General features: G+C 35.4%; 2 protein-coding genes across 15 annotated transcripts in view; one reads left to right on the plus strand and one right to left on the minus strand.

Annotated features, from left to right (window-relative positions):
* The window catches only part of CLVS1 (clavesin 1), a 52,958-nt gene extending 41,448 nt beyond the window's left edge, over positions 1-11,510 (plus strand). For both annotated transcript variants that reach the window (XM_087931301.1, XM_026705901.2), the window contains 2 exons: positions 2,412-2,647; positions 9,707-11,510. In XM_087931301.1, the coding sequence (XP_087787427.1) occupies positions 2,412-2,647; positions 9,707-9,794 (324 nt within the window). In that variant the 3' untranslated portion in view covers positions 9,795-11,510. The remainder of the gene's footprint in view (positions 1-2,411; positions 2,648-9,706) is intronic.
* Positions 11,511-11,748: 238 nt separating this feature from the next.
* Positions 11,749-27,900, minus strand: part of ASPH (aspartate beta-hydroxylase) — a 97,677-nt gene continuing 81,525 nt past the window's right edge. For all 13 annotated transcript variants that reach the window (XM_087931298.1, XM_087931294.1, XM_087931291.1 and 10 more), the window contains 4 exons: positions 23,813-23,948; positions 20,296-20,387; positions 18,456-18,589; positions 11,749-15,211 (listed from right to left, as the gene is read on the minus strand). In XM_087931298.1, the coding sequence (XP_087787424.1) occupies positions 15,061-15,211; positions 18,456-18,589; positions 20,296-20,387; positions 23,813-23,948 (513 nt within the window). In that variant the 3' untranslated portion in view covers positions 11,749-15,060. The remainder of the gene's footprint in view (positions 15,212-18,455; positions 18,590-20,295; positions 20,388-23,812; positions 23,949-27,900) is intronic.

Consider the following 27,900-nt stretch of genomic DNA (forward strand, 5'->3'; position numbering starts at 1 on the left):
ATCCTTTCCCCCCAAAAAAAAACATTTTAACCTTGGGAGAAATCTCTGATTTTGCTGTTTAGCACATTGTCTTTTATGCAACCAGTTGAGAGCAAAATAACTGATAACAGTTAAAATTCAGTTAAATTATTATAAAAGAAAAAAACTTGGGATATTGATTTTTATGAAGCATGCATTCATACATATCCATCAACTTTTCTTTTGCTGGGAAATGCAAAATTATGCTAAATAAAAAGTAAGAAATGGTAAGCAAAAGGTAGTAAAGTTATAAAAGCTATTTAAGACATAAAATAAGAAGGAGGCATCAGCAGAAAAAAATGTGGCTGGGTCGAATTGAGAATATATTTGAAAAGAGAAAGATAAGATGTTCAAAGAAAAATAAGACTATGTATGAAGCAGTACATCAACTTGATAAAAGCAAGGAAGAATTGTTTGAAAGGTCAGGAATGTATCCTGAGCTACAGGAAATTATACTTAAATATTAGATTTCTTTAGATTTCCCTTTGTTTAAAAATTGGCCTATTTCTTTTTTGAGACTATTATTTTTTTATTATTTTTCTGTACTTTGGGTCACATTATTTTATCCTAGCAGGAAAAAAACATAATGGAGATGTTTTTACCTTTGTATTAATATATAATTCATTCATAGGTATGATTTAAAACAGTTACTTATAAATGCAATTCTTCTAATGGATAGTATTGTAGCTGCAGAGGCTATTTGATTATAATGTGGCTCAATTTGCTTGATCAAATATTTTTTAAAAAATTATAATAAATTGAGGGGCATTGTGAACAAGGACTAGCAAGCTGCATACTTCCATAGAAATAAAATCTTTTGAATTTAATGATACTTATACCAGCCTAGTCATGGAAAATATTATACTATTGGGTTTTTTTTTTTGTAATGTAGAGTCCATTCATCCATTGTGAGGCAAGAATCTTTCAATAAGAAGACCTTTCTGTAAATTTTATATATAAAACCTTACAAAGACATCCATTAAGTTATATTGGATGTAAGAAATTGCAGGTCGATTCAATGTGATGATTTAACCCTATTATGAGAGCAATAAAGGTGGAAAGTTCTAATTTCTTGCTAAGTACGGCATTATGTTTTGCAGTGTCTGGTTGCAGGGCATGGTGATGTACGGGAGCAAATGACAAAGATGCGTTGTGACATTATGATTCAAACACCATTAACTTGTAACACACATCAGAATGCAGGATATATAAGGGTGAAATATTACATCATGATATTACCATGTGTATATTTCCATTTGTAGATAATCTTGGTTTCCTGTATACACTTCTGTTGCAGGAATACATAGTGGCTCAGAGGTTTGGACATACTTAGGGTTAGGGTTCTTTAGGAATCTTACCTGATGAATCTTGGGTTCAGATGCTGCTGCTTGCTCATGCCCAGAGTTTTCTCTGTCTATAGCAAAGGTTTCTCAGCTCTCTACCAATGTTCTTTAATGTACTGCAATCAAGGTGGAGAACTTCAAAGATCAAAGTCAGAATGGAATGGAAACTTCAATATCATTATTCTTTAACACTTTATTTTCTCATCCATGTTTGTACAGTTTATATTTTCATTACCTATTGTTTATTCAATAACCAAACACAGAATTATTTTATCGGGTTGATGTTATCCAATCCTTGCTTTAAGGATGAAAGATTTCTTAGAAATATATAACGATGTATGAGATTATCACATTCTAATAATATAGTAGTACAATAAAATGAACACTATGCTTAAGTTAAAAATATATTTCAAAAAAGACAGAGAACAAAAATGAAAAGAATACTAAAACAAGTAGTTGGCAGAGTAGGAATGCAATTAATTAGATCTCAGTTTCCTGGTATGTGACTTGTTTGTTGGAGCTGAAGTCTAATACATCTGGAAAAGGCTGAAATACTTGAGAAGTTTTAGGAAAAATTGACTTATTTTACCTGGAGTTGATAGTCAACAACATAGGCATAATGGCTACACTCTATTATCATTCATCATCTAAGTTCACAAGATTTGATTAATTTGTGAATGTCCAAATAGGCATTTATATTTTGAGATCAAAATTATTTGCCTGCAAACAAATCAGAATGGAATGAAAACAACAAAAGCTCGTTGAATTCCAACAGGTCAATCACTATTATTTTTTTTTTTTGCAAAACAGCCAGAAGTCATTTTTTTCAGTGCCATTCTGGCTTCAAATGGTCACTAAACAAACAGTTGTAAGTCGAGGACTATCTGTACAGCTTTCTGAACATTATTCAAAGGCAGTTTTTACACAAAGGACAATACCACTGCTCTTTTGCGATTAATTTACTTTTTTCTTATTTTTTTTAAACATCTTGATTATTGGAATGGCATAAACACACTAACAACATCTAAAATCTGCTTTGTTTTTTAAAAGATCTTTCTTCACGGAAACAATCTTAATAGTCTTCACCAGCTCATACACCCTGATTGCTTACCTTCAGAGTTTGGAGGAACTCTTCCTCCCTATGACATGGGCACATGGGCTCGGACGTTACTTGGACCGGATTACAGCGATGAGAATGAATACACTCACACATCCTACAACGCCATGCATGTGAAGCATTCATGTTCCAACCTAGAGAGGGAATGCTCTCCAAAACTCATGAAAAGGTAAGAGCAAAGAAAAAAATCTTTGAAGAAAAAAATCCACCTTGAAGAATTTTGTTTGTTTTCTCTTTTTAACTAAGAGGATTTGGAAATATATCTGGGCTTGAAATTTTAAAATCACCAAAAGCAGCAAGAATTTTTTTTTTATAACTTTGCCATTTACTGTTCATATAGATTTTTGCAGCCCAGATATGAATGTCTTGGAAATGATGTTAATGGCTTCTCATTTTGAAAACATATATAGCACCGTGTTGGCTATTTTATACAGAATGAAAGTTTTAAAGTTGTAGCAACGTTTCGGCAGAATCTCATCTGCCATCATCAGGCTTCTGTATTGTGTTCGCCTGTGAGTCAGACTTTTACAGTTGTTTCAGTTTTAAATTTGGGGCTAGCCTATTGCTATGCCAGAATGGTTTTTTCTTCATCCTGATTGGTTGGGAGTCTTGGTCTGTGTTTATTGGTCTTGGAGTTTGCTGTGTTCTGCTTGATTGGTGTTTCTAATATCTTCTGTCTGTTTTGTGGCTTTTTTTGTGTCTTGATTGGCTGGCAACATTGTGTTTCCTGTATTGGAGGCTTTTAGTGTGGCTTGGCTCTGGGTAAATGGACGGCTATCACTTATTAGGAAGCTAGGTTTCATCTGTGTGCCTGGTTGGGGTGTGTTTGAGCTTGAGGTATCAGGGGGGATCTGTTTGTGCCCAGGTGTTTGCCTGGCTTGTGGTGTGGATATTTTTTTGTTCGTGAGTGCAGGCTTCCAAATGATTGACAGTCTGGTGGAATCACCTCTTCTATTCATGCTTTCAGGTCTTTTTTCAATTTCTATGGCTTCTCTGATTATCACTGAGATTCTGTTGAAACGTTGCTACAACTTTAAAAGCACAACTACAATGACATGGGAAAATACCCGAACAAAGCTGAATACTATATCTATCTATCTATCTATCTATCTATCTATCTATCTATCTATCTATCTATCTATCTTCTCGTGGGAGGGTGGATTGTTACTTTGGTAATGAAGCATGTGGTTAGTGTGGGTGGCTTTTTGATAGACTTGCTTTTTGAATTTTCTGCCATTTCCTCTCTTTAAGAAGATATCCAGAAAGGTAGTGTGTGGTTATTTTCTTCTTCCCTTGTGAACTTTGTTCTTTAAAGATGTTGCTGATTGTTGCATGTGTTTTCTCAATTGTTCCTTTATTATTATGACAAATGTTTCACCAACATACCAGATCTATACTGTTGGTTATATGCATGGGAGTGTTATAGCTTCTAGATGCTGCATTACACTCTCTGCTGTGAATGTTAAGAATTCCATTGGCATTTTGCTGAATTGTTTTTTTGTATGGTGTGCTGGCAATTGTACTCTAAAGAGTAGTGGAACCTGGGCAACATTTAAATTCAGTCAGATCTGTTCTTATTTAATTCATTATTATTTAACTTATTGCTTTGTATAAATCAATATTTTTTTCTCTTTTGTGAAATCAATATCAATTTGGTAAAACAATTGGAGATATCAAGGCTTTGGAAGACCTTTGCTGGTCCTATTCTCATGATGTTTGTGAATAAATATTTACATTGAATGGATCCCAAATCACAGATGTAGAGATTTAGAAGCAGAGGTGTCTGCTGAAAGAGGAGTCAAAAAGTCAAAACAGTGGCCACAAACTTGTGAAAGAGATTGAGCTTGACTTCATATCAATATCACACCTTGATCCCCTTGTGGATATCATGGTTTAGAAGGGCACTTTAAAACTGTTATGCCCGAGAAGATCGTATAAATAAAATGGCTGAACAAATTCCACTTTTTTCCCTATTGGAGAATACTTTCTGCATTTTGACTCTTTTAAAAAGATTTTTTTCCCATTTCTAGTTACTATGACAACTTAATTATGTACTACCCACATTGCAAGAGAAAGAAGTAATGACATTATAGAGATATTATAGTATGTACCTCAGGAAAAAAAACCCATACCTGCCATGAAAACCATACCAAATCAACTGCAGATTTCTAGGTGATGTTGACAAAATTTACAACTCAATATGAATTGTAATATTTATATCTTCTACCACAATGATAGCTGGCATGATATAATGTGTCTTCCTTTCAAATGGTACTTCTGTGTGGAACGCAGCAAAGTATTAAGGTGGTGGACATCAAAAGCCGGTAGGCTTTTTTCATGAATGGTCCCCACTCATGCAACTCTTTTGCACCCTGATATAAAAGATATATGGTCACATACATTTCCTATCCAACTCTCTCTTCTTTTCCTCTCAAAATGACCACAAGTCTTGGGGATTTCCCTTCTAAAGAAAGCTTAAAATAGGTAAATATTGTTCTACAAATCTCTCAGGGTTTGGACAAGTGACACTATGTAGGCTGGTCTTTGGCTGCTTAATTGAAACTTAATTGAAATGAAGTGTGTACTTTATGCTCAGCTTCTGGTCTTCCATGGTAATGAAGAAGGTCTAAAGGAGCAATGGTCTTATTTGGGTTTGCTTGAACAGTAACAGAAATCCAGATAAACTGTGTTTATTTTCTCTAAATGGTAATTATCAATAATTAAACAGATGTGGCACAAGGTGTAGGACTTGATCAAACACTCTTTGAGTCCCATATAACTTGAAAAGAATTAGATTCAATATTCACTACTTCAGTGAAAAAATGTCTAAAATATAATAAACTATTTTTGAACTGTAGATAAGAAAAATGAAATGGAAAATTTTGATAGCATAATGGATGTTTCACCAGGAGAGAGCCACTTTGGTGTAGTGTTGGCTTAGAAATCAGGAGACTGTGAGTTCTAGTCCCACCTTAACCATGAAAGCCAGCTGGATGACTTTGAACCAATCACTCACTTTCAGTTCAGTTCTGCATGTAGGGTTGCTGTCCTGAGGAAAATAGGAGGAGGATGTGTGCTTGCTGTGGAATGAGACAACTTGCTGTGGCCAACTCACTGACCCATTTGCTGCCTTGAGTTACTTATAAAACTAATAAAAGCAGAATAAAATACCTAATAAATCAGTAAAAATTCTCAATTCCTTCCTCTCTTTCTCTGTAATGAACTCTTTGGGAAGAGATATGGCAGAAATCAACAGTCTTTTGGCATTGTTAAAACGAACACATCTGATATTGCATAAACTTTTGTGGATCACAGTCCACTTTGTCTCATCACTATGAGTATGAATGCTTATATATCACACAAAAGCATGGCTAATCTAGAAAACATTAAGATTGAACATCTTAATATGTATGAACTAGCTCACTCACAGTTACCACAAATGTCACTTAATATTATCATGTTTTGACATATACTATCTTTTTTAAATATGTGGTAAAAAGAAACTCATATACAAATGTCTTTCATTTTAGCCACACAAGTGTGAAAACTTTGATAGATCAATAGTAGACCCTAATTTGTCTGCTATATTTAGCAGTGACTTCCAAAGTTGTTTAGCAGATGTCTTTAGCCGTCTACCTGGTCATTGAGAAGAGTAGTAATGAATTTTTCCCTCCATGCCTTCCTAAGTTCCCACACAAAATGCTATGGCTAAAGCTCAGACACCCATGTAATCAAACAGGCCTGTAACACAGTAGGAAATTCTAAAACTTTGACAAGTTATCTTGACAAAGAAAAGACCAATTTTCTTGACAAGAAAATCAATAGTCACAGATTGGAAAGGAATTCTTTCCCCCGATATTTTCTGCACCAGAAATAAATCATTGGAAAACAATAGCCTGGAGAAGTAGTATAATAGGTGAAAAATTAGATGGAACTCAAACAGACTAGAGATGAGAGCCAGGTGAATGGAAGATTTGCAATGTGACCTGATTTATTGATCATAATTTAAAAGGCACAAAGCTCAACTAGAGGAGGAAACCCAGCAGAATGGTCCAGGTTTCTCCTTCTCCAACACATTGGTTGTAGCAAATAAGGCTGTTAAGAAGACAGAAATAAAATAGTAGGACAGAAATAAAAAGCTAGGGAATTGATGATTGGGGCTTTACACATTTTTTAAATTAAACTGAGACTAATTTTAAAGCTGAGTTTGATTTATTTTAATATTTCAAGGACAGTTGTTATATGCTTACAGATAAAAAAGGAGGGGTTATACTTCAAAGCTGTAATTATGCAGATTTATAAAATTTATAAGACTTCTCATCTTACTTCTCAAACAACTCTGGGCAGCTAACAAGCACATAAAAGGAGTAGAAAAATCAGTAAAAAATGTCTCAAATAATAAGGGCAGAACCGTAAACCAAGCTTTCTTAACATTCTAGTTCTAAGGACTGAGGGAAGAACGGTTTTGAATCCTTTCAAAAGGCCAACAGGTTAGGACCACCTAGTCTTCAGGGTGAAGGCTGTTTCATGGTGCAGATACCAGAACAGAGAAGGCATACCTCCTAAGTCCCATAAGAAAATACTGTTTCACAGAAGACACCTGGAACATGCTTACCATGCTGAATCAGGTGAGATAGAAACTACTAAAACTAGGCAGTCTCTCAAATAACCTAGATGTATGCCATATAGGGCTTCACACTGGATAACAAACACCTTGATTTGCACCCAGAAACTTCCTGGAAGCAGACCCAACTCAGTGATGTTACATGATATTATGTGGGGATAACATTCTGGGTTACTATATTCTGGACCACCTTTGGGTTTCAAAATACACTTTCAGGACATTTCCACATACACCATTTTGCAGTAATCCAGTCAGAAATCATTAATACATGAGTAACTATGAGCCGAACAACTCAATCTATGAAGAGGTGCAACTGTTGGATTTGTGCAAGGGCCCTCTTGGCCCCAGCTGCCACCTGTCCCTCAAGTGGGAGCCCAGAAGGACCCTTAGATGATACACCAGTTCAGGCTGTCAGAGAGGTACCACATTCAGAGTTACTGATGGAAACTCTCAAGATGTGGGGATCCGTAAAACCTATAGCCCCTTAATCTTGCTGGAGTTGAGTTATACATCTTCTGTTGGAAATGAACAGAGTCTGTTCATTCCCAAATTCTCACAACAGAACGAAGATGTACAATTATCATCAGTGATCAGTTCTGTCTCAGTGCTATGCCCCAGCCTGAACCCAACCTAAAAAGGTTCTAAATAACTTGTTTCTTCCAGGATACTTTGGAGCTCTGAGCAGGGGTTCAACTAGTGTTACTACCGGTTCGGTAACTACTGTGCACTGTGTGTGCACGTAAAATAAAACATCGGCTGTGCTGTCCAGACAGCTGAAAAGGTCTGCGTGCAAGTGCAGTGTTTGAAAAGCTGCTTTTTTTCTGCTTTTTCAACCTCAGCTGTGCCACAAAGCAGCTGAGGTTGAAAAAACAGGAAATAAGGGACGGATAAGAGCCCAGTTGGGCAGGTGGGTGAAACAGCAGCAAACACAGAACTGGTTCAGTGTCTGCTGCTCTTCAGAGCTACCAGTTCTACAGAACTGGGCAGAACCGGTAGCATTCCCCCCTGGCTATGAGCCTAAAAAGAGGTGAACTTCTTATCAACTGCTAATCAAGCAAGATCATGCTTCATTTTGCTTTTCAGAAGTGAAGCTTCTTGGATGAGAAGCAAAATGTTTTCAAAGAAAAAAAAACATAAGAAAGTCCATTTACTTTTGGAAAAGTACTTTGGGACAACTACCTGCTCTGTTTAATAGCTTATCTGCTCTCTACAAAGCAAAATGCACAGCAGGAGGACAATAATCTTTAGGAGTTTTTAAATATTGAAGTCTTCTAGATGTCCATGAGGTACAAAGTTCAGTATCATGAACTTTTGGTCATGTTGGCTTGGCGTGCTGGGAATTGCTTATATCAGCAGCCTCCTGTCTTCAGAATAACAAACAAGAATGATCTTTAAGGAAGACAGGTATAGATTTTTTTACTTGGTATAATATTAACCTAGTACTCCAGAAAGGCATTTCTAGACCAATTTTCATGAGTGTGCAGAATCATGAATATCATAGATCTTATTCTTTCTTTAGCAGTAAACTACATAGATTATTATAATATTAAAGTACTTTGGTTGACTCATAATGGACAGACTAATCATGGGAAATATAAATGTTTGCTTTTCATTCAATGCCATTTTCTTAACTGAGCCTAAGATTCAAATGTGAGTCTCAGGGTCAAATCTTTATCTTGCAAATTAGCTTTGGTAAAGGAGTAAGTAGGACATTTCAATTCATTGCAAATGATCTAAGACTTAACCTGAGGGTTAGAAAGTTATAAAAGCAAAGCAGCCTCCCCCTTTTCTCTCAATGAAGAGATCATTTGTCCCTGGAAAGAAAACAACTTTTGCAACAAGCTGGAATTTATTTCCTATTCCCAAGATAATTTTTATTAATAGTTTTAAATAGAGAGAATATGGTAACTTTGTTATTTTTACCTGGTAATGGTATAACTGCTGGTGATTATTTAGGTAGAATATAATGTCTACTAAAAAGTTAATTAATTTAGTTAATGGTTAAATGGCATTTAACATGAATGAATCACAGTGCACCATTCATTCAAATTTGTGTGGTAGATCTCACAGCATTTTGGATATTGTCCAGTTATTGCTACATGCGTTCTTTGAAAATTGATGCGACAAAATATTGCAGTACATAGATGCCTCACCTGCCATTGGCATTATTTTAAAACAATTCTTTGAAAAGAATAGATTCCCCATCTCTCCATTGCAAAGAGCTGGACCCCTACAACTGTCCCAAGGGCAAAGATTTAGAGCAGTGGTTGCCAGCCTTTTGGGCACCAGGCACAAGTTACATGGAGAAAGGTTTTCTGCAGACCAGAGGGAGTTAGTTTTGCATGCTGTCTGCATTTCATGGATGGGACTTCACTTGTTTGTGTGGACCGGTTGCTGGCATGCTGTGGACCAGGGGTTGGGGACCCCTGATTTAGAGTCCTCATTATAGTACCTGAACCAAATTGGCTTCTAACTTTTTTCAGGAGTGGAAAAATATACAGCTGCTAGCTACTGCTTTGAAATAGTACATGAATTTTGTATGCAAAAAATCAATAGGCATGCTGTTTAATTTCTAAGTTATATTTACCATTCTGCTTTTTTCAGGTCTCAATCTGTGGTGGAACCTGGAATATTAAAGCATGAAGAACAGAATGTGAATGAGAACACCCAGCCACTACTGGCTCTAGATTGAACTCCCTGCAAAATACAGCTGTATCCTCAGACTTCAGTGGTCCTTTTGAAGCAAATGACAGGTTTAATACATATTAATGTGCATTCAGCTTAAAAAAACCAAGCACTCCATCTTTGTGGAGCAAGTAATGATTATCACCAGCCATGTATCTGTGTCCAAAGCCAGAGGTAAAAGATTCCTTGTGGCCCAGAATAACAAGTGAACAAGTCTGATTGTAAAACATTTTTATAAGAGTACATTATATTAATAATGCCTGAAACACAGATTGCTTTCAGTGATCTGTCACTGAAAGAGGGATCTATTGAAGTTGTCTCATATTATTTAAGCAGAGATTTACAGTTTTGTTTAAATAAAAATTAGAAGGTGTGCATGCCTGTGCATATCCACATACATACGTATTTACACAGCCACTTTAAAAATGCCTTGAGTTTAAATAATGCAGTGAGAAGCCAACCTTGGTTTGCAGCACAGAAGTGTCACATCCAAAATTTGTCCTAATTATCTTCCATGATCACCCAGCAGCATGGTATCAATCACATTTACTAGGCATAATAGAAATTGTAATCTAATCTTTTTGGAGGGCACCCAGCTGGGGAAAGTTGGCATGTGTGAAATACTTGCAAACATAAGCAAGGTGTCATGAATGTCTTGGGAGATTAATGTTCCAATTGAGGATTTTTCATTTAGGCCAACTGGACCCAGCAAAATTCCCTTAAATATATTTTTTCCTGAAATCAGTTAAAGATATAGCCAATTCAGGTTTGACTGACTACAAATATAGGTATACTTATAATAGAAAAAAAAAAGACTTTGAATCAGTTATTGAATATACTACCATTAGAAAGAAAAGTGGAAGAAATCATAAAATACCTAAAGATCAAAAGCCAAAGAACAGATTGCTATTCTAGACTTTGTTCTGTTTAAGGTCCCATCCATTTCCCACAAAGAAGTAAAAACAAACACTATTTTTTTTTTACAAATCAGCTATATCAACATTATTTTTATTGTGATTTTATTTCTCCAAATTCAGTAATCACTTTAGTTGTACATCACAATATGACATAGCAGTATTTAGCAAACTTTAACCAGAGAACATTTAAACCATACTTATAGAGAGGCTTAATCACCATCGACAAGGATGGCTATGCAACTCCTAGGTGGTGCTCTGAAGCAGTGATGTTTTTCAACAGTGGCCATATATGATAAATCAAATCATATGTTGCTATCAAGTATCTTTAGTGGGAATGTGATCTTTTAGGAACAGTCTAATCTATAGTGCTAACAATATTGCTTGTACATTTTTCTGCAGAGGTTTAATTACTTTAATTAACATTGCTATTGTCCCAGAGCTGAGTATGACTTTCTTTCTTCTATGAAATCAGTAATGCTCAATCAGTCCTTTCTTCTAAGTGAAATACAGGGTCTCCATTCATAAAGGACACTTACTCTGGACCACAGCTTATCCTGGTCAAAAACCAAGTTGTTTTTTGTTTTTTGTTTGCTTTGGAACCAACAATGAAAACTATTATTGAAAACCAAGCAAGTGAATTTTTAATCAATGAGAAAATGTGCTGCACTTATGTTTCAGTGGGATTACATACCCTTCCAAAACAATGACCAAATGTATTGTAAATTTTGAAAAAAGGCTGCAACAAGCATTAAAAACTTATCTAAAGATTTGTGTAATGTATTTTCACAATGAAAGAATGTTTGGCACTTGTTCTTTTTCACTCACCATCCACCACTCTCGCGAATGCTTCTTGTTTTCATGGGTTTTGCACACAAATTGATTACATTCACTTATTTCAGCTGTCTCTCATTTTTCTGTGCCACATGGGTTAGGGTTAGTGCTTATTGATCAACATTTGACACTTAGCTCTGTAAATTTATGTAGCCATTCAATAATCACAAGAAGGATATTGTACCAATCAATTATGCCTGCAGTGGACAAAAATGGTCGGGCATAAGATTTTAATGTTTATGATGGCCAAAACAAAGAAACAAGAGTCAAACATCTTATTGGTGTGTTATACAGTATATAAAATACACAGACATTCAAGTTAGCAAATTCAACTCAGCTAATAAATGAAATTGTGAAGTAAATAAGCTTGTGTGAAGATGATAATATACTTTAAAAATATCACAGGATCATCTTTTCTAAATAATTTTGGTATTACTGAGGTTGAGGATGAATAAGTTCTACAGTGCATCACGTTTTTTTAATATGCTTCTTTCAGTAACATAGAGGAGTATAACTTTAAAATGAAAAAAAGTCAAAAGTGAAACATATATACCCTGTGCAATATACTTTTCAGTTAAGGGTTGCTAGCAGCAGTAATTCACGGAAACTGTGTTTCATTACTGTGAGCGGACACTCAGGTTTGATACCGAAACAGAATGTGGTGCATGCATTAGGATAGTAAAATTAGTTGGAAATAATGCTTTGGACTTCACCAAATGAACCTTGAGCCTTTATATATTTATTAATGCAGCTGTTTTCAAAATTTCTGCACCAGAATTAAAAATGGCACAGCTACTGCTATAAGGCATTAGTTCACGAGGGATCCTGAAAAAAGAGGCTTTGCATCAATTAATATGATAGAGATGATGGTCTTGTTCTTCATAAGATCCAGAGCTTCTCTTTAAAGGATGTATAGCTCTAGGGCATGTCTCTGTGCACATCTGCATACCCAGTCACATACACAGGCAGTCATATACTAGTTTTGAAAGCTCTTGAATTTAAGGCACAGAATGCCATGTTACAAGCATTTTGAGATATCATCCTAAAATGATAATGAATGTGTATGGGAACCCCCTTCCTCAGGAATTAAACTAATAATTTTATTTTGATTAAGGTTGGACATGAAATAAATATGAAATCTTTGGTACTCTCTGAGTTTGCTTGCTTACAGATGAATCGTACTGATGAGATTATTTATTTGGGTAAGGAGACATCTGCAACCAAACCAAGCTCAGAGAATGCCAAGAACTCCACAGTTCCATCGTGAGCTACAGATATTCTTTCCTATATAATAGACAATTTGTAATTATTGAGTTACAAATTATATATCAAAAAGCAAGGATAGAATCTTGCAACTTTACTACTAAACTTTACTGTTTTATTTGAAATAAAAAAAATTAAATGGGAGTCTATCTTTTTTAATAGGAAGGACATATAAATTTGCTTGATTTTGCATAATCTCTGAAATCAGTTCTGCATATTCATCAGAAGCACCTTTTTATTTTTGGCCCATATTTGTTTTTTTTATAGCATCAATAGAATCAAGAGTGCTCCAGACTTAGTCAGTAGACTGGGTATAATTAGCTGTTTGCTTTCTATATCTACCTTCCCCAAAAATCCATTATGAAAGACTAGCCATTTAAAATAATTTTAAAAAATACCTAAATTCTGTAACTTGCATATTTTTAGAGGAATTCCAAGAATTCCAAAGAAACAGTACTGATAGGCTTCTATCAGACCTACAAAAGATATACTATTTATTTGGCAGAGATGCCAGAGACATAAGAATATTTCTGAGAGAAGCCAAACAACATAATTTTCTATAACATAAATAATTGAAAAGAATTGTAGGCAGTTTACACAGTCCTTGTGGCTGTGATAAGAAAAAGGCATTTAGACATTTGATTTATATGATTTTTAGTATTGAAAAGTCTGAGCATGAATATGAAGCCTCAGATAATATACATATTATTTCAACACTGATACTCCTTAAGATGTTTCTAGCTCTCAGTTTGACAACTTTTGTCATAGCAAAGAACAAACAACAATCAGGGCAGATTAAGATATTATTCAATCTATGAAATGTTGTATTTTGCACAAATTATGACCAGAAATTATTTTCAGGAGCAACTATTGGATTTTGCAGACCTACATTTGGAATGTGCACATTTCTCTGCATAGAATTACACAAATCTGGTAACTTTTGACAATGAGCAATTAATTGCTTATAACTAGTCTTAGTGAATGTAATTTGAAACATTTATGCAAAGCTGTTTAAATGTCAGTCTTGCTTATTGCATTATAGAACTATTTTACTAAATCAAAGAGGAATGTAAAAAATGTAGTAGTTCTAATAGCAAAAAAGAGAGAACAGGCTCAAAGGTTGGCACTGATAGGTTGAATACAAATGAATTATTAAAAATGTTTCATGATCATTCATTAATGGGAAAACCAACAAACATCACCAAACTATATTTATATGTTACTTTCCCTGTCTTAGTTTCATATCTTAGTAGGATATGAAATTGACTGTAATTGAGAACAAAAATGTTACAAAATGGCTCCAGATATCAATTATTTTTTAATCAGGCTTTAGATTATGAAAGTTTTTCTTAAACTGCATTAAAAAGTTGGTAACAAAAATGGCAGCCCGAAGCCTCTATGTACTTCATCTAAGCTTAAAATATGTTTTTATGTTATAAAAAAATAGAAATAAAGAAAAAATTGGGCAAAATTTGCTCTTAACTAGAATTGGACAAAGGAAATATTTATTGATCCTTTGACTTGGAAGGAAAAAGCCACCATTGGTAAAATAGATTGCTGCTTATATAAGGCTTCACTGTTTCTAAATTAATATAAAAAGGGAACTAAAAAAAGTTCAAAAGGAAAGTGGTTCAAATAGAACAGAAAAAAGTATCCATACACACTGTATCTGGATGAAAAAATGTTCTTATCTATCAAAAATAAGATACAAAACCACCTGTTCCTCGTATCTACAGACCACTCTATAAATCCACTGGATGAAACCAACGTAGAATTATAAAAGGTAACAATAATACATGTTCATATTGTTCTATAAGAGCTCATGGTTGCTTTTATCACAGGAGAGGTGGATGTAGTGCTTGAGGACACAATCCACTAAATTCACTGCTTCTGAATAACCTCATAATGATCATAAATTGCAGAGTCTGGAAATCTGCATTCCTTATTATATTCAGGCTTTTGAAGATGGCTTTTACATCAAGGAGTTCCAAATATATATGTGTATGTATATTTGTATATATATATAAAAGTCTGGCACAAGTTTTCTTTCAAAATGTAGCACAGGATGTTCTTTGGCTGATAAAAGCATAGAATTCCAAGTTGAAGCATGAATACAGAGCATTCAGATCAGTGCTGTAATGGGCGATACACAGAACAGGATGCTTTAAAGTCCTGACACATTCTTGATACAGTTGCATTTAATTTTTGTTGTACTTCTCAGCACACAATGTGAAGCTCAAAAGGGAAAAACTTCCAGACCACTTAAATAGCTGGTAGGGTGCGTCGCTGTTGTGCTGTTAACTCTGGGTGCCAGACATCCACAATGAATATCAGCCGATAAGTATTAGCATCCTGCCACACTTCATGTTCAAAAGAATCATCAAAAATGAGAATCTTCCCTTCTTCCCAGAATCTGAAAGAAAAAACAAATTATAGTTTACCTGCTGCTATGAGAACTCAAAACTTTTTCAGTTGTATCTACTACATCCTGGAAGCAAAATCTACATAGCTGATCAAAGTCACCAGGTTTATCTATAATGTCATACAGGTGGTCTTTGGCTTACAACTATTTGTTTAATGATCATTTGAACCTATGATAGCATTGAAAAAACTGACTTATGACACTTAACACTTAACAACTGTTGCAATCAGAGGTGGGCTGCACAGACTGTAACAACCGGTTTGCCTAGTGCAGAACCCAAAATGTGAGCGTACTCACCAATGCGCACTTCACCCATGTGTGCAGCTGCAAAACCACAAATATTTCCTGTGCACAGCAGCTGTGGTGAGTAGAGCGGGAGAGGGCTGCATGGGTGGGGCGAGCAAGCTGGATATATAGGACAGGATAGCATGAGGGTGGGTGGGGCCAGCCAGTGGTCAGAACTACCGGTACAGTTGAGCCAGTCCAAACTGGCAGCAGCCCACCACTGGGTGCAATGTCTCCATGGTCACATGATCAAAATTTGGGCACTTGGTAACCAACATATATTTATTACAGAGTCCTGGGCTCACATGACTGTCATTCATTTACTTTTCCAGATGACTTCCAATGAGCAAAGTTAATGGGGGAAGTTTTTAATGACCGTGTGATTCACTTAACAACCAGTGATTCACTTAACAGCCATGGAAAAAGGTCATAAAATCAGACATGACTCACTTAACAACTTCCTCACTTAGAAACAGGAGTTCCAGTCACAATTGTGATTGTAAATCGAGGACTTCCTGTAGTTATTATTTCTTTCATTCTACCAGGTGAAAAACTGATAACCTTGATAGGAGCCAAACTGTTTATAATGACCCAGAGGCTTTCACAGAAAAATGTACTATGTGTACTATTTCTCCACAAGTAAAAAAATATCTGAAATAGTGTTTGCTACTATGTCTTACTCCTTGGATTTTTTTTCCACTTCCAAATGCGCAAGTCCCATCTACTGAAACATTATGGGATAATAGGTAAGGCAATAAGGGCAACATGGAAGATGCACACAATAAGAGAGAAGGAACTGTAATACTGTGTGAAATAATACCACGTTTTGAAGTTGCTGGACATTTAAGCAGGTATTATAGCGACAACAGTTGAAAAAAACAAATCAAGACTAGGCAAGACAAAATGGTGAGGTATATTACAAAGATTTCAACTCATTTATATTATGTAGAAATGAAATGAGAAAGCGATGTTTCAGCTGTTAAGTAACATTGGATTGCCATAAAAATCACCTCTCATTTCCTGGGCTGGCTTTTAGTCATGAATTAATAGTAATCCAAAAAAGAGAGGGTTTTTTTGTGCCACTGGACATCAGGAATTTCAAAAGCGTAATACTGGCACCCTCACAATTTGACCAATCATATAAATCCGATTTGCCAGGAAGTAAACTCTGTGATCCATGCATATGCATGCATGTCAAAACAGTCATGAAGATAGCTGCAACTGTGGGATTGAAATTCTACTCTTTTTTTTTTTACATATGTTGCAGCTGTACACTGCACTTACAAAGTTATAGGATCACATTTTGCAGCTTGCCATCTTGACTTTTTTGACCCACTAGCTGTGTATCCCACTATTTTTCATTGCATTATCACTACAGCTTCTGAGAATACTCTTTACTTTCCCAACTCAATTTTACCTTTTTTAAAGAAGGGGAGGGACAATCATACGGCACCCATGCAAAGGAAGTTTGATTGCAGCCCCATACTATAGCTTTGTTATAAACAATAAACAAGAAGAAAGAGCTTCAGAGGAGGAGGAGTCAATTCAAGGAGAAGACATCTTAAATAGACAATTAACACAAAGAACACTACAAAGAAGTGGGGGAAGAAGGAAGGCTAAAAAGTTGAGATTTAAGAAGGCAATCAAAAAGGGGAATACCCGTGAAGTCGAGAAAGGCAGAAAGATCCAGCAGAAAAGGGGAAAGGAAGATATCAAGAAAGAGAGGGATATAAACTGGAATGAGAAAAGATATGGGGAAAAGGTGGGGGGAGAAGCAGTAAGAAACAGGTGCATGAAATAAAGGAATATGGAAATAGTAAAATGTTGAAAAGAAATAGTTTTTTCAGAGATAATGGTTGATGAATTAAAAAGGGGATTCTGCAGGGTAACAAGGGGTAACAAGAATATACCTGCAATTAAAAATATTTAGAAAATAGGGTAATTTAGATTATTAAAGGAGGGATAGATACTGATAACTCTTATTAAAAATTAAGGGGGGAAATATGTTGCAGAATCCAAATGAAAAGATGTAATGATTATTATTGTAACTTCTTAAAAATAATGGTTTATTGGGAATCAAGATGAGGGAATAAAGGTATATTTTAACCACTGAGGTGTCACACTCAAAGCAGTAAAAGTGGGGAAACTTATACTTGTTTTTTTTTCTTTAGTGTTAAAACTTGTATTAATCTAGAATTTATAAAAAGAATGTGTGATGGAAAGGGAATATGACAGATTAAAGAACCACTAAAATTAATAAGTTAACATAGACTATTAAAAGGAAGGAGAGACATGGTAACCATTATTATTATTATGCAAACATTTATTGTTTATCTTTAAAATAAATATTAAAGGATTATATTTGAAATAATTGAAATGAAACAAAAAGATGTTTCGATTGAGATTAATGAAAGAGGCTAGAATTAATTTGTTTGTTTCTCTCCTTATTGAAAATTTGGAATGGAAAAGATAATAATAGAATTAAGTATGCATATATGAATGTATAACTGCTGTCATATTTGTATGTGAAAATGATGATCCAGGAATATGTTGTCCACTAAAAAGAGATTTTTGTTTTTTATGTAAAAAACTGAATAAAATTTGTTAAAAAAAAACAATAATGAAGCTAAAAGCTGTGCTTTATTTGCAACATCAAATTGTTTTCAATGGTAATAATCTCAAAATTATGTGATACTCAAATGAAGCAGGAGCTTGGATGATGCCAAATTCAATGCCTCTGTAGATATTGATAAGTATAGATACCATAATATATAGCCCTGACTAGGTGGAGTTAAACAGGCTTCTAAACATGTCTATACTACTCTCTCTGATGGTTTTTTGCTAGCTTAATTTACAATGGAGATGTTTCTCTTGGCTTCCATACCAGCTCTTACTTACTGGCTCTTGACATTATAGGAAAAAAAAGTGCTGTGAGGAGAGGAAAGGATACCTGGTTTCTTGAGCACACCGTATCCTGCAGCCTTCTTTAGGAATAACCAAGCCTAAATGCATCCTCAACCTACAGTTAGTGGGCCCTGTGTGAGGCCAGACGTGAGTCCCTGGGTGCATGACAGAATACTTGATCTGCAAAAAGATGTAGTTGGCTTTAAAAAAAAATCATGTCAATTATGTCAACCTTCTAGAAATATAAATAAACTATATCTAGTTGAACCCAACCAAAATGATTAAAGTTTACGTTAGGCTCTCTACCTGCAGTTTTGAAGCAAATTAATTGTGAACATCTTTGTGGATGAAAATGAATTTCAGTTCTTCAGATCACACAATAGCATCTTAATTAAAACTGAGTCTGCTGGAACTATTCTAATTCCATTTAATCAACATGCGTGTCTATTGTGGATTATATTTTCATTTTTAAAAATAAGGATGTAATATATATATATATATATATATATATATATATATATATATATATATATATATATATATATATATATTACGTGGCTTTATTTTCATGTGTTAATCATAGTTTAAAGAGACATACTGTAAATGTCTTAATTTTCTCCATTCCTGTCATATAACCAACAGGAAGATTTAATTTCAAATTGCAAACTATAATTAGTGATTATACATTGAAAGATCAAGACAATTTTCAATCAAACCTGATTTTAGGTGATTTAACAGCAGCAATATAGAAAAGATTGCCTCTATTTTTTTTCAATCTAGCCAACAGAATTGTTTTGTAATATCTCTCCAAGTGCAAATGAAGACTAACTCTACTTAGTGTTTTTTTTAACTTCAATCAAGGATTAAACAATCAATTTGTTAACTGATTTCTGAAGCTGAATCATATTGTTGGCATTAAACACAATTCCGGAAGCAGACCAGAAGACAATTCATTCAAATCAGTTTATGGTCAGCACTTTTTATAAACAATTATGTTAGCATAATCCTATTTGAAATAAACTTGACTTTAGCCATGTTATGTATAATGTAAAGGTTTACTTTTCAAAACTTAGTTGTATCTCCTTCTACATCATTGTACTTATTGACAACAGTGACTGTTACTGTCCTGTTTTCAGACCTAGACTATATAGAAAAACGAACATCATTGCATCATTTCTCTGTAACAAATATCATGTTGACTTACTCATAAGCATTTAGCAAAGGTAAACTGGAAAGGCAGAGATTTCATTTAGCATTTGCCCCCAAAACCAATTAATAATTATCTTTCTTCTTAATTTTTTCTAAGTCATACTCACAAATCAAAGTAACACATATAAATCCACATCCACTCCCCAATATATATAAGGACTGTAAAGATAACTCAAAGTTATTTATTTATTCAATTTGTATAGCCACCCATCTCAAATACATGATTCTGGTTGAACAGTTGAAAGTAACTCCCAGTCACATAATCAGCAGCTGAGTAAAAATAAAACTGCCACCATCAGATCAACGTAACACATCTGGATCCTGAAGCTTGATGACAAAACCATGTCTTTAAGACCAGCAGGGTTAGGATCAATCTAATCTCAGTGTGTGTGGGGGGGGGGAGGGCGATTTGAAGGGCAGTGATTCAGGGCACACAAGGCTGCAAATGTAGCAGCTAAAAGCAGCTGACGTCCCTCAGCTCTGTTGGCTGTCTTCTGCAGTGAAAATGCAATTGCAGGAAAAGACCTGTTTGCTTTAAGATGTTCAGAACAGGTGCTATAGGCAGGCCAATGTGTCCTCTGAATCACACTTTGCCCTTTCATATTGGATAGCTGCCCAATATATGTAGATGCTTCTTCATATCTATCTATGGACTTGCTCTACAAACCAAACAGTACCTGCCCTCTTCGGCATCCAGTGGCTTCTGAGAAACGTTCTAATAAGGCACATGATTTTGGAACACTGTTGCAGGCATTCTCATTTTTTCTTCCTAGAGTGAAAGAGGAAAAATATAGTTTAAGCAAAGGTAATCTGAATTTCACACCCCAAATCTAAGTATAGTCATACAGGGGATTTGAAAATGTCAGCTCAGCAGGCACTTAAAAGAGATTTAAAAGTGTAATCATTCAAAAAACTCTAATTAACTCTAATCGAATTGGTCTTCGTACCTAAGTATAGAACTAGAATACTTTTGTATTTCTTTTTATACAGAATGTAACTCATAATTCCCATTACAGTTAGCATTCATCTAAAACAGGGGCAGATAACATTTTTTCTTTAGAAATAATTTTTCTTTGGAAATAAATGGCAAAGATTTAATACCAGGTGGTCTACTACTTTATATGATATGTCATATCTATGGATATTTATTATATTTTATAACACATGTTCACTGATCCCAAAGAAACTCATTGCATACTCTGTCATATACTCCAGCTTTTGTTGAATTGACAGGGAAGCATTGTAGAGCTATTTGAATATTGCATAAAATCTAATTCTAGATTCATAATTATATATAACAACAAAGTTTCCTGAGTGACTTTGATCCAGTTATCTCTCCCTTCCATGGTCTCTTACCATCTAATTTATCTTGGTTGGTGTTGTGAAAGAGGATAATGTTCAGTTCCCTAAGGAAATCCAAAGAAGGATTTCATAAAAGCATAAGTGAAATTCGGTGTCTTTTTATAACAGTGGTGATGGACTCATAATTGTGGAACATTAGTCTTCTAAACTGAATATTATGACCAACTAAAAGAAAGTTTTTATTGTAAGGAGAACTACAGAAATTAAAAGCAATTTTAATATTTTCCAGCACCCCAACAGTCTTATACAGCATTCTATTTTAACATTACCCATACAAGTTTATTCCTCATTTTAATTATAAATGACAGAATTGCATTCACTTGTAAGAAGTAAATATCTCTTCTTTGCCAGGGCCCATTTCTTCAGGCCACTTTGTAATCTGTGCACCATCCACTTTGCTAGATGTAAACCAAGCTTATAAGCTTTCTATATTAGAGAAACGCAAAACTATATCTTGCAGATAAATGCAGAAATGAAGTTCTTTTTAAAAAAAATAGAGCACATTTTAAATATTTTTAAAGCTACATAAAGTTGCACACTAAAAATACAGAAATAATTCTGGGAAGTGCCCCAAAGCCATTTGGTTTTGTCCTCTTTCTGACTCCCCTGCCTCTCCTCTTCAAACATGAAACAAGAATCCACTACTACTTTCAAGTGGAACCCTTTATTTTATTTAGACTTTGATAAAAAGTTCAAAAAAAGGAAGTTTCCTTTTATGTGAGTCTTTCCAAGAGCAAATATAATTTACATGTGGCTCATGAACAGATTTTCAGCTAGGCAATGACCAAACTTTTACCTATTTAGCTTATATTAGGTATGGCCATGCACACTTCAAAAACAATTTAGAAGAAATTCTTCTGAATTATGACTCTTAATGTAATAATGTTTTTTCTTCAGGCTTGGGTGTAAGCCTGAAAGTAAAAAGACAGTCTTCTTTAGGGATAGGGGTGCTGTTCTTGTATTTGTGATCAGTCTGATATAATTCTCTCAATCATTTAACGTTTCACAGCTCTAACATTAAGTACTCCAATGTTCAGCTCTCAAAATCCAGAAACATGGCTGCAGATTATTCAACTTCAGAAAAATAAATCAAGATCCAGTCACACAATCAGCTAAGTAGGTCAGTAGCCACCAGTCGGGCAATTTCTTCACAATCTTAAAATAGTTCAATTACGCTTTGTTTTATCAAAATGAATGTGTTTTTTTTCTACTTGATTTAGTCAGTTCAGTTGCTGTTTTTAGTCTCATTTTTTCTATAGGTATTATGTGCTTTGAATGTAGTTGGAACCTAACTTTTGTTCTGTGAACAGGAATGAGTTTGCATACCTGGAAGAAATGTTCTCATTTTCCTCTTCCCATTAAAATCTTTGTTTCACATGTTTAGATCCTCCAAAGTCATGGAAAACTCTTCTTGGAAAGAGGGGCTTTGGTAATAGCCCATCTCTTTTACATGGAGAACAATTAAGAGTTAAAATCATTATATTTATTCTATTATGCATATTTTATTAGTTTTGAAAGAAAAGATAATGTCTCCTGTGGATGTCTCCTGTGGATGATGGGCCATCAATGTCTTCTTCAGAGGCCTCAAAGGAGAATGAGAGCATTCCTGCACATTCAGTATTGCTGACCCTGAGCTGCCTGAAGAACATGTCTTGGCTGGGGATAGTTCGCAGGCCAATGAGGAAAAGGGGGAGGAGCTGCCGGTGTGATGACCTGGGGCGTGGCACAAAGGCAACACAGTGAAATAAGCAAGAAGAGTCCCTTTATCATCTCCAACTTTGCCCCCAATGTCCAGGTTACCTTTGGCTGGAGAAAAACTCCCCCAGGAACAGCCTTTAACTGGAAGAAATTCAGTCCAAAACAAAGTACATACAGACCGTAACTAAAAATCCAAACAAACCAAGCTGCAGTAATTAACTTGACAGGGCAGGAGAAATATTTTCAGACTTGAAAGCATAGAAAAACTCACAGTTGGGAAGATGCCAGATCACATATAAGCCACGATGATACCAGATAAATTTACGATTTGCTCCCAACAGCTTGCTGTGCACAGGTTCCCTTTTTAAACACTGTGTTCCCAGCTGCAGCTAATGAAGGGAATCAGGGCCCTTTCTTTCCCCATAAGCCACGCAACCCACTTGGCTCCCTTCTCCATTCCTCCCAGCATGTCCTAGGATGAAGAGGGGGTGGGCCTGGGTCTTCCTCTGAATTCCCTCTCCCTTGCTCTACCTCTCCCCTGCTCTGCCCAGCCAGACTTTGCCCTTTCCCAGTTTCTTCCACAGCCAATGCAGCCACACTCCTGTCAGCTGTTCAGCCTCCCCCTCTGAAGCAGATTCTGACAGGGGCAAGACAGCTGGTCTTGGTGGATACTGGAGTATGCAGGGCAGAAAGGCGGAGATCTTCCAGATTGATGGGGAAAAGACCCTGCCCTTCTTAATGGACTGCACTGGGAGCGCTTATTTAGCACAGTAGGCAGAGGGAAGCATTGCTGAAAGCAACATGTGTGGGTCGTTAAAAAAGTGGGAATAGACATAAACATAACAAGATCCCTTTAGTTAAACATTGCTAAGTGTATCAGCACATTATTTCACACAATTTAAAGAAATAAAAATATTTCTTTAAATTGAATATGAACTAATAGTAAAAATAAAAAAAAAGTTTTTGCTTGAGCCTAGTAATAATGTTAAGAGTAGGGGGGATGTCACTTCAATTTTCATTATCCTGATCTTTAGCATCACAAAATATATTTTCCCTTTAACATTTCAGTTACTTTCTTTTGTTAGCATGGAAAGGGAACAAGAAAAGAGACAAGAAAAGTAATGAATTGTGTACCTTGCTGCCACAGAGTAAACTGGCTCCAGTCACCCTTTTCTCGTAAATTTTCATCTTCTGGAAGAAAGAGGCCCTTGCTTCTATCCATTACAGCAAGTCCTTCATCCCTGATCACCTTCCAGTTTTTTTCTAAGGACTAAAAGGACAAAATATCACATACATTGCATATTCTTTTAGTTATTTCTCCCCCAAAATAAATATAGTCTCATCAGTCACAAAGCCTCCCATAGTTTCTCATTTTCAATTACCTTTGTATCATAGCTATTCCAATATCCAACACTTAACAGAATGGCTTCCACTTTATTTGCTTTTGATTTATCTAAGGGGGGGGGGATACTTTGTGAACAATCCAATAATATGATAATCATTCAAATTTATCTTCTAACCGCTGATGCAGAAGAAGAGGAGGACTTTATGATCAAGTCCAATTTGAGATCAACAGAACATGCAAGCAAGATATGCTGGTTGTGATTTGTGATTGGAATGGCAAAGTTGGAAACATGAAAAGAGGAAAAAGTAGTTGGATTGCATTATTTAGGAAACTGATAAAACAAAATAAATATACTTAACAGGAAACTGGAATGAAGCAGGATCCTGACATACTAAATGATGCCACTCTAGTGACTTCTTCATAGCTAACATTGTCTTCAAACAACCAAAATTGTTGTCTCTAATGAAGGGCTTATTCAGATGGACTTTATAGAACTCAAATTTACTATATTTTTGCTAAAAGGAGGTAGAGAAGTTCATTTATAGCATCAAATACATGGTCAAGTACTGACTATGGACAAGATTATTAACTGCATGGACAGACTTAATCATAACGAGTGGTACCTAGCTCAATAGCAGAAAATGGTGAGAAGGATCTTGGAGTCCTAGTAAACAATCACTTAAATATGAGTCAGCAGTGTGCTGCAGCTACCAAAAAAGCCAGTGCAGTCCTAGGCAGCAACAAAGATGATTAGGGGACTGGAAGTTAAAACATATATGAAGAACGGTTGCAGGAATTGGGTATTTCTAGCTTAATAAGAGCGAAAAGCAAGATTCAGAGTGACATGATAGAAATGTTCTCATATCTCAGGGACTACCACAAAGAAGAAGGGAAGGCAGAAAAGGCAGAACAAGAATCAATGGATGGAAAGTAAAGAAGGAGAGAACCAACCTAGAACTAAGAGGAAATTTCCTGACAGTTAGAACAATTAATCAGTGGAACAACTTGCCTCCAGAAGTTGTGAATGCTCCAACACTGGAGGTATTTAAGAAGAGATTGGATAACCATTTGTCTGAAATGGGATAGAGTTTCCTGCTTGAGCAGATAATTACATTAGAAGACCTCCAAGATCCCTTCCACTCTTGTTATTCTATTAGTACTACTGAACCAGGTACAACTGATTATGATTTAGTCCTGTGATGGCAAACCTGTGGCACATGTGCCAGAGGTGGCATGAAGCCCTCTCTGTGGGCACGCGTTCCATCGCCAGCTGGTCTTCTGGTTTTTGGCACGCACATGTGTGCTGGCCAGCTGGTCTTCAGGACACTGGAGCACCGGAAAACAGCCTGAAAAACTCCCATTTTGGGGCTGTTTTCGGGCCTTTTTCCGGCTGTTTTCGAGGCCTTTTCCAGGCCATTTTCAGGCTGTTTTTTGGATCAAAAACAGCCAGAAAAAAACAGCCTGAAATGGCCTGGAAAACAGCCTCAAAAACTGCATGGAGACGGCCCCAAACCACCCTGAAAACGGCCCCAAAACCAACCAAAAAAACAGGCATGTGCGCACTGGCCTTTGGGTTTCTGGCGCTCCGGCACACGCAGGTGCATGCACGCACGTTCCAGTTCGGGCTTTCAGTGCCGAAAAGGTTCGCCATCACTGATTTAGTCTATCCAACAGCCTGCTGACTGTTTAAATCCACCAATAGCTATTACTAATTACTGACTTGTTGGAACAAATGACACAGTCCACTCATGGTGTTGTTGATACAAAAAAAAAGTATTGGACAGAAAGGTAAAGAATCTGGGGACTAATTTTATTCCTACCTTTTAAAAACATGTCCTAGGAACAGAAAGAAAAAAAAAGTACCAGTTATGGAAATGGTACAAATAAAATAGTTTAGATTCTTTTATCACTAGACACATTTCTCAGATAAAGATTTCCTATTGTGTGGATTGTATTTGATTATGGGAGCACTTTACATACTATATAAAGTTACAAAATAAAGTTTTGATGCTGCAAAATTGGAAAGATTGATGTTGCTTTTTAGCAAAACTGCAAATGATGAAGTGATACACTTGCTAATTTAGATTGCACTTACAACAAACTTGCCTAAATTTCTTGGCATTAAAAATAGCTAAAGTAGAAGCATAAAGCCTTTTCAAAATTAGTGAAAATATCATCTTTATTAAACTTGTTATTATTCTGTTATAGCATCTTTTGCTTGTAGCAAAACAAAGCTCTTTTATTAGAATTATTTTTTGTTCAAAAATTGTAATAATTTTACAGAGCATTAACATGCAAAATATGATAGTTATAAATATTCTCTTCTAATAAGTCCACAACTTTATTTTCTGATCCTTAGGCAATCTCCCAATTGTATTAGCTATTTTAGGTACCTGACATACAACATCAATTAAGAAAAATAGATATTTGCTGCAGCAGGAGCTTTTGCTGCTATTCATACAAAGCAGTAGCAATAGCAATAGTACTTAGACTTATATACCGCTTCACAGTGTTTACAGACCTCCCTAACAGTCAGAATATTGCCCCCAATAAACAGGGTCCCCAGTTTACCAATTTCAGAAGGATGGAAGGCTTAGTCAATCTTGAATCCATCAGGATCAAACTTCTGGAGTGAGCAGTGAGTTAACCTGCAGTACTGCATTCTAACTACTGCACCACCATAGCTAGATAAAAAGTTTCCAGTGTTGTTGAAAAAGTAAATTGCTGTAACTACTGAATTATACTATTCAATCACTGTATTATTTTATTGTTATTGCTCAGGTATGTTACTTGTTCAGGTATGTTATATTTTTCTTTTTTCATATAGTTTGCACATATAAGATAGATCTGGCACTACAGTGAAGTGTCAACTGTAGCTGTGTTTCTGTAAACATCTTCCTTAGCAATTACCAGGTTCTACCACATTTAATTTTTAAAAATAATTTAAGGTGCAATTAAAACTAAGTTGTAGCTTTCAGAAACCTCTTTATTTCTAGGAAGCTAGATTATACATAGGCTTCATAAATATCTTTTGAACATAAACATTGGTTGAGACACAATACATTGTTTCTAAATATGCCCATAAAATGATAGTTATAATAATTGTAAAATATTGCTGATTTTTAATTGTTTTCATAATTCTTTTTATTGTAAGCTGCTTAGAGTCACTTTATTGTGAGATGGACAGCTATATGAATCTGAGAAATAAATAAATGGAATTGGAATTGATAAAAAGTAATAGTGAGTAGACTAGACAGTGTGGTAGCAAGCAAACTCTCCAGTGTGCTTAAACTGCTTAAACTAGACCATGTCATGATTTTTATCTTATATTTCATATTTTTAGAATAAAATAAATACAAACTGGAATACACATTTTAAAATATTATCTGAATATTTCTGCTCATGCACACTAACTCCTTTATTTCCTCGTAGAATTATAGAACTGGAGGAAACTATTTTGGCTTCCTACCTTCTGCTTCTTGCAGAAATCCAAACAGAAGCATATCTAGCAGAGGACCTTCCAAGCTCTGCTTGAACACATGAATGAAAGTCAAGCTACCTACCTGAGCAATTTTAATGTAAATCTGTGACAGGGGAGATGGAAGTACTTAACAGCATTTGCAAACAGTCGTAGGCAATCACTTACAGAGGCGAGCTGAAGGGTGCTGGGGTTGTATTTCATTAATAGAAATTGCATACCTCTTGAACTGAATTGAATTCATATTCAACCACTGTCCTCAGGAATGATGGAAGACTTTTGTTCAATTGATTTTTTGTCTTTATGAGAATCATTCCCTTGTGTTTTATGTTTGTTTGTGTATACATACATTTTTGTCATATGAAACACCTGGAAATGGGTATGTAAAAACTATTTATA

This window comes from Pseudonaja textilis, chromosome 3 (assembly GCF_049901715.1).
Source record: "Pseudonaja textilis isolate UNSWEBS1 chromosome 3, rPseTex1.2, whole genome shotgun sequence".
In the NCBI taxonomy this organism is placed as follows: domain Eukaryota; kingdom Metazoa; phylum Chordata; class Lepidosauria; order Squamata; family Elapidae; genus Pseudonaja; species Pseudonaja textilis.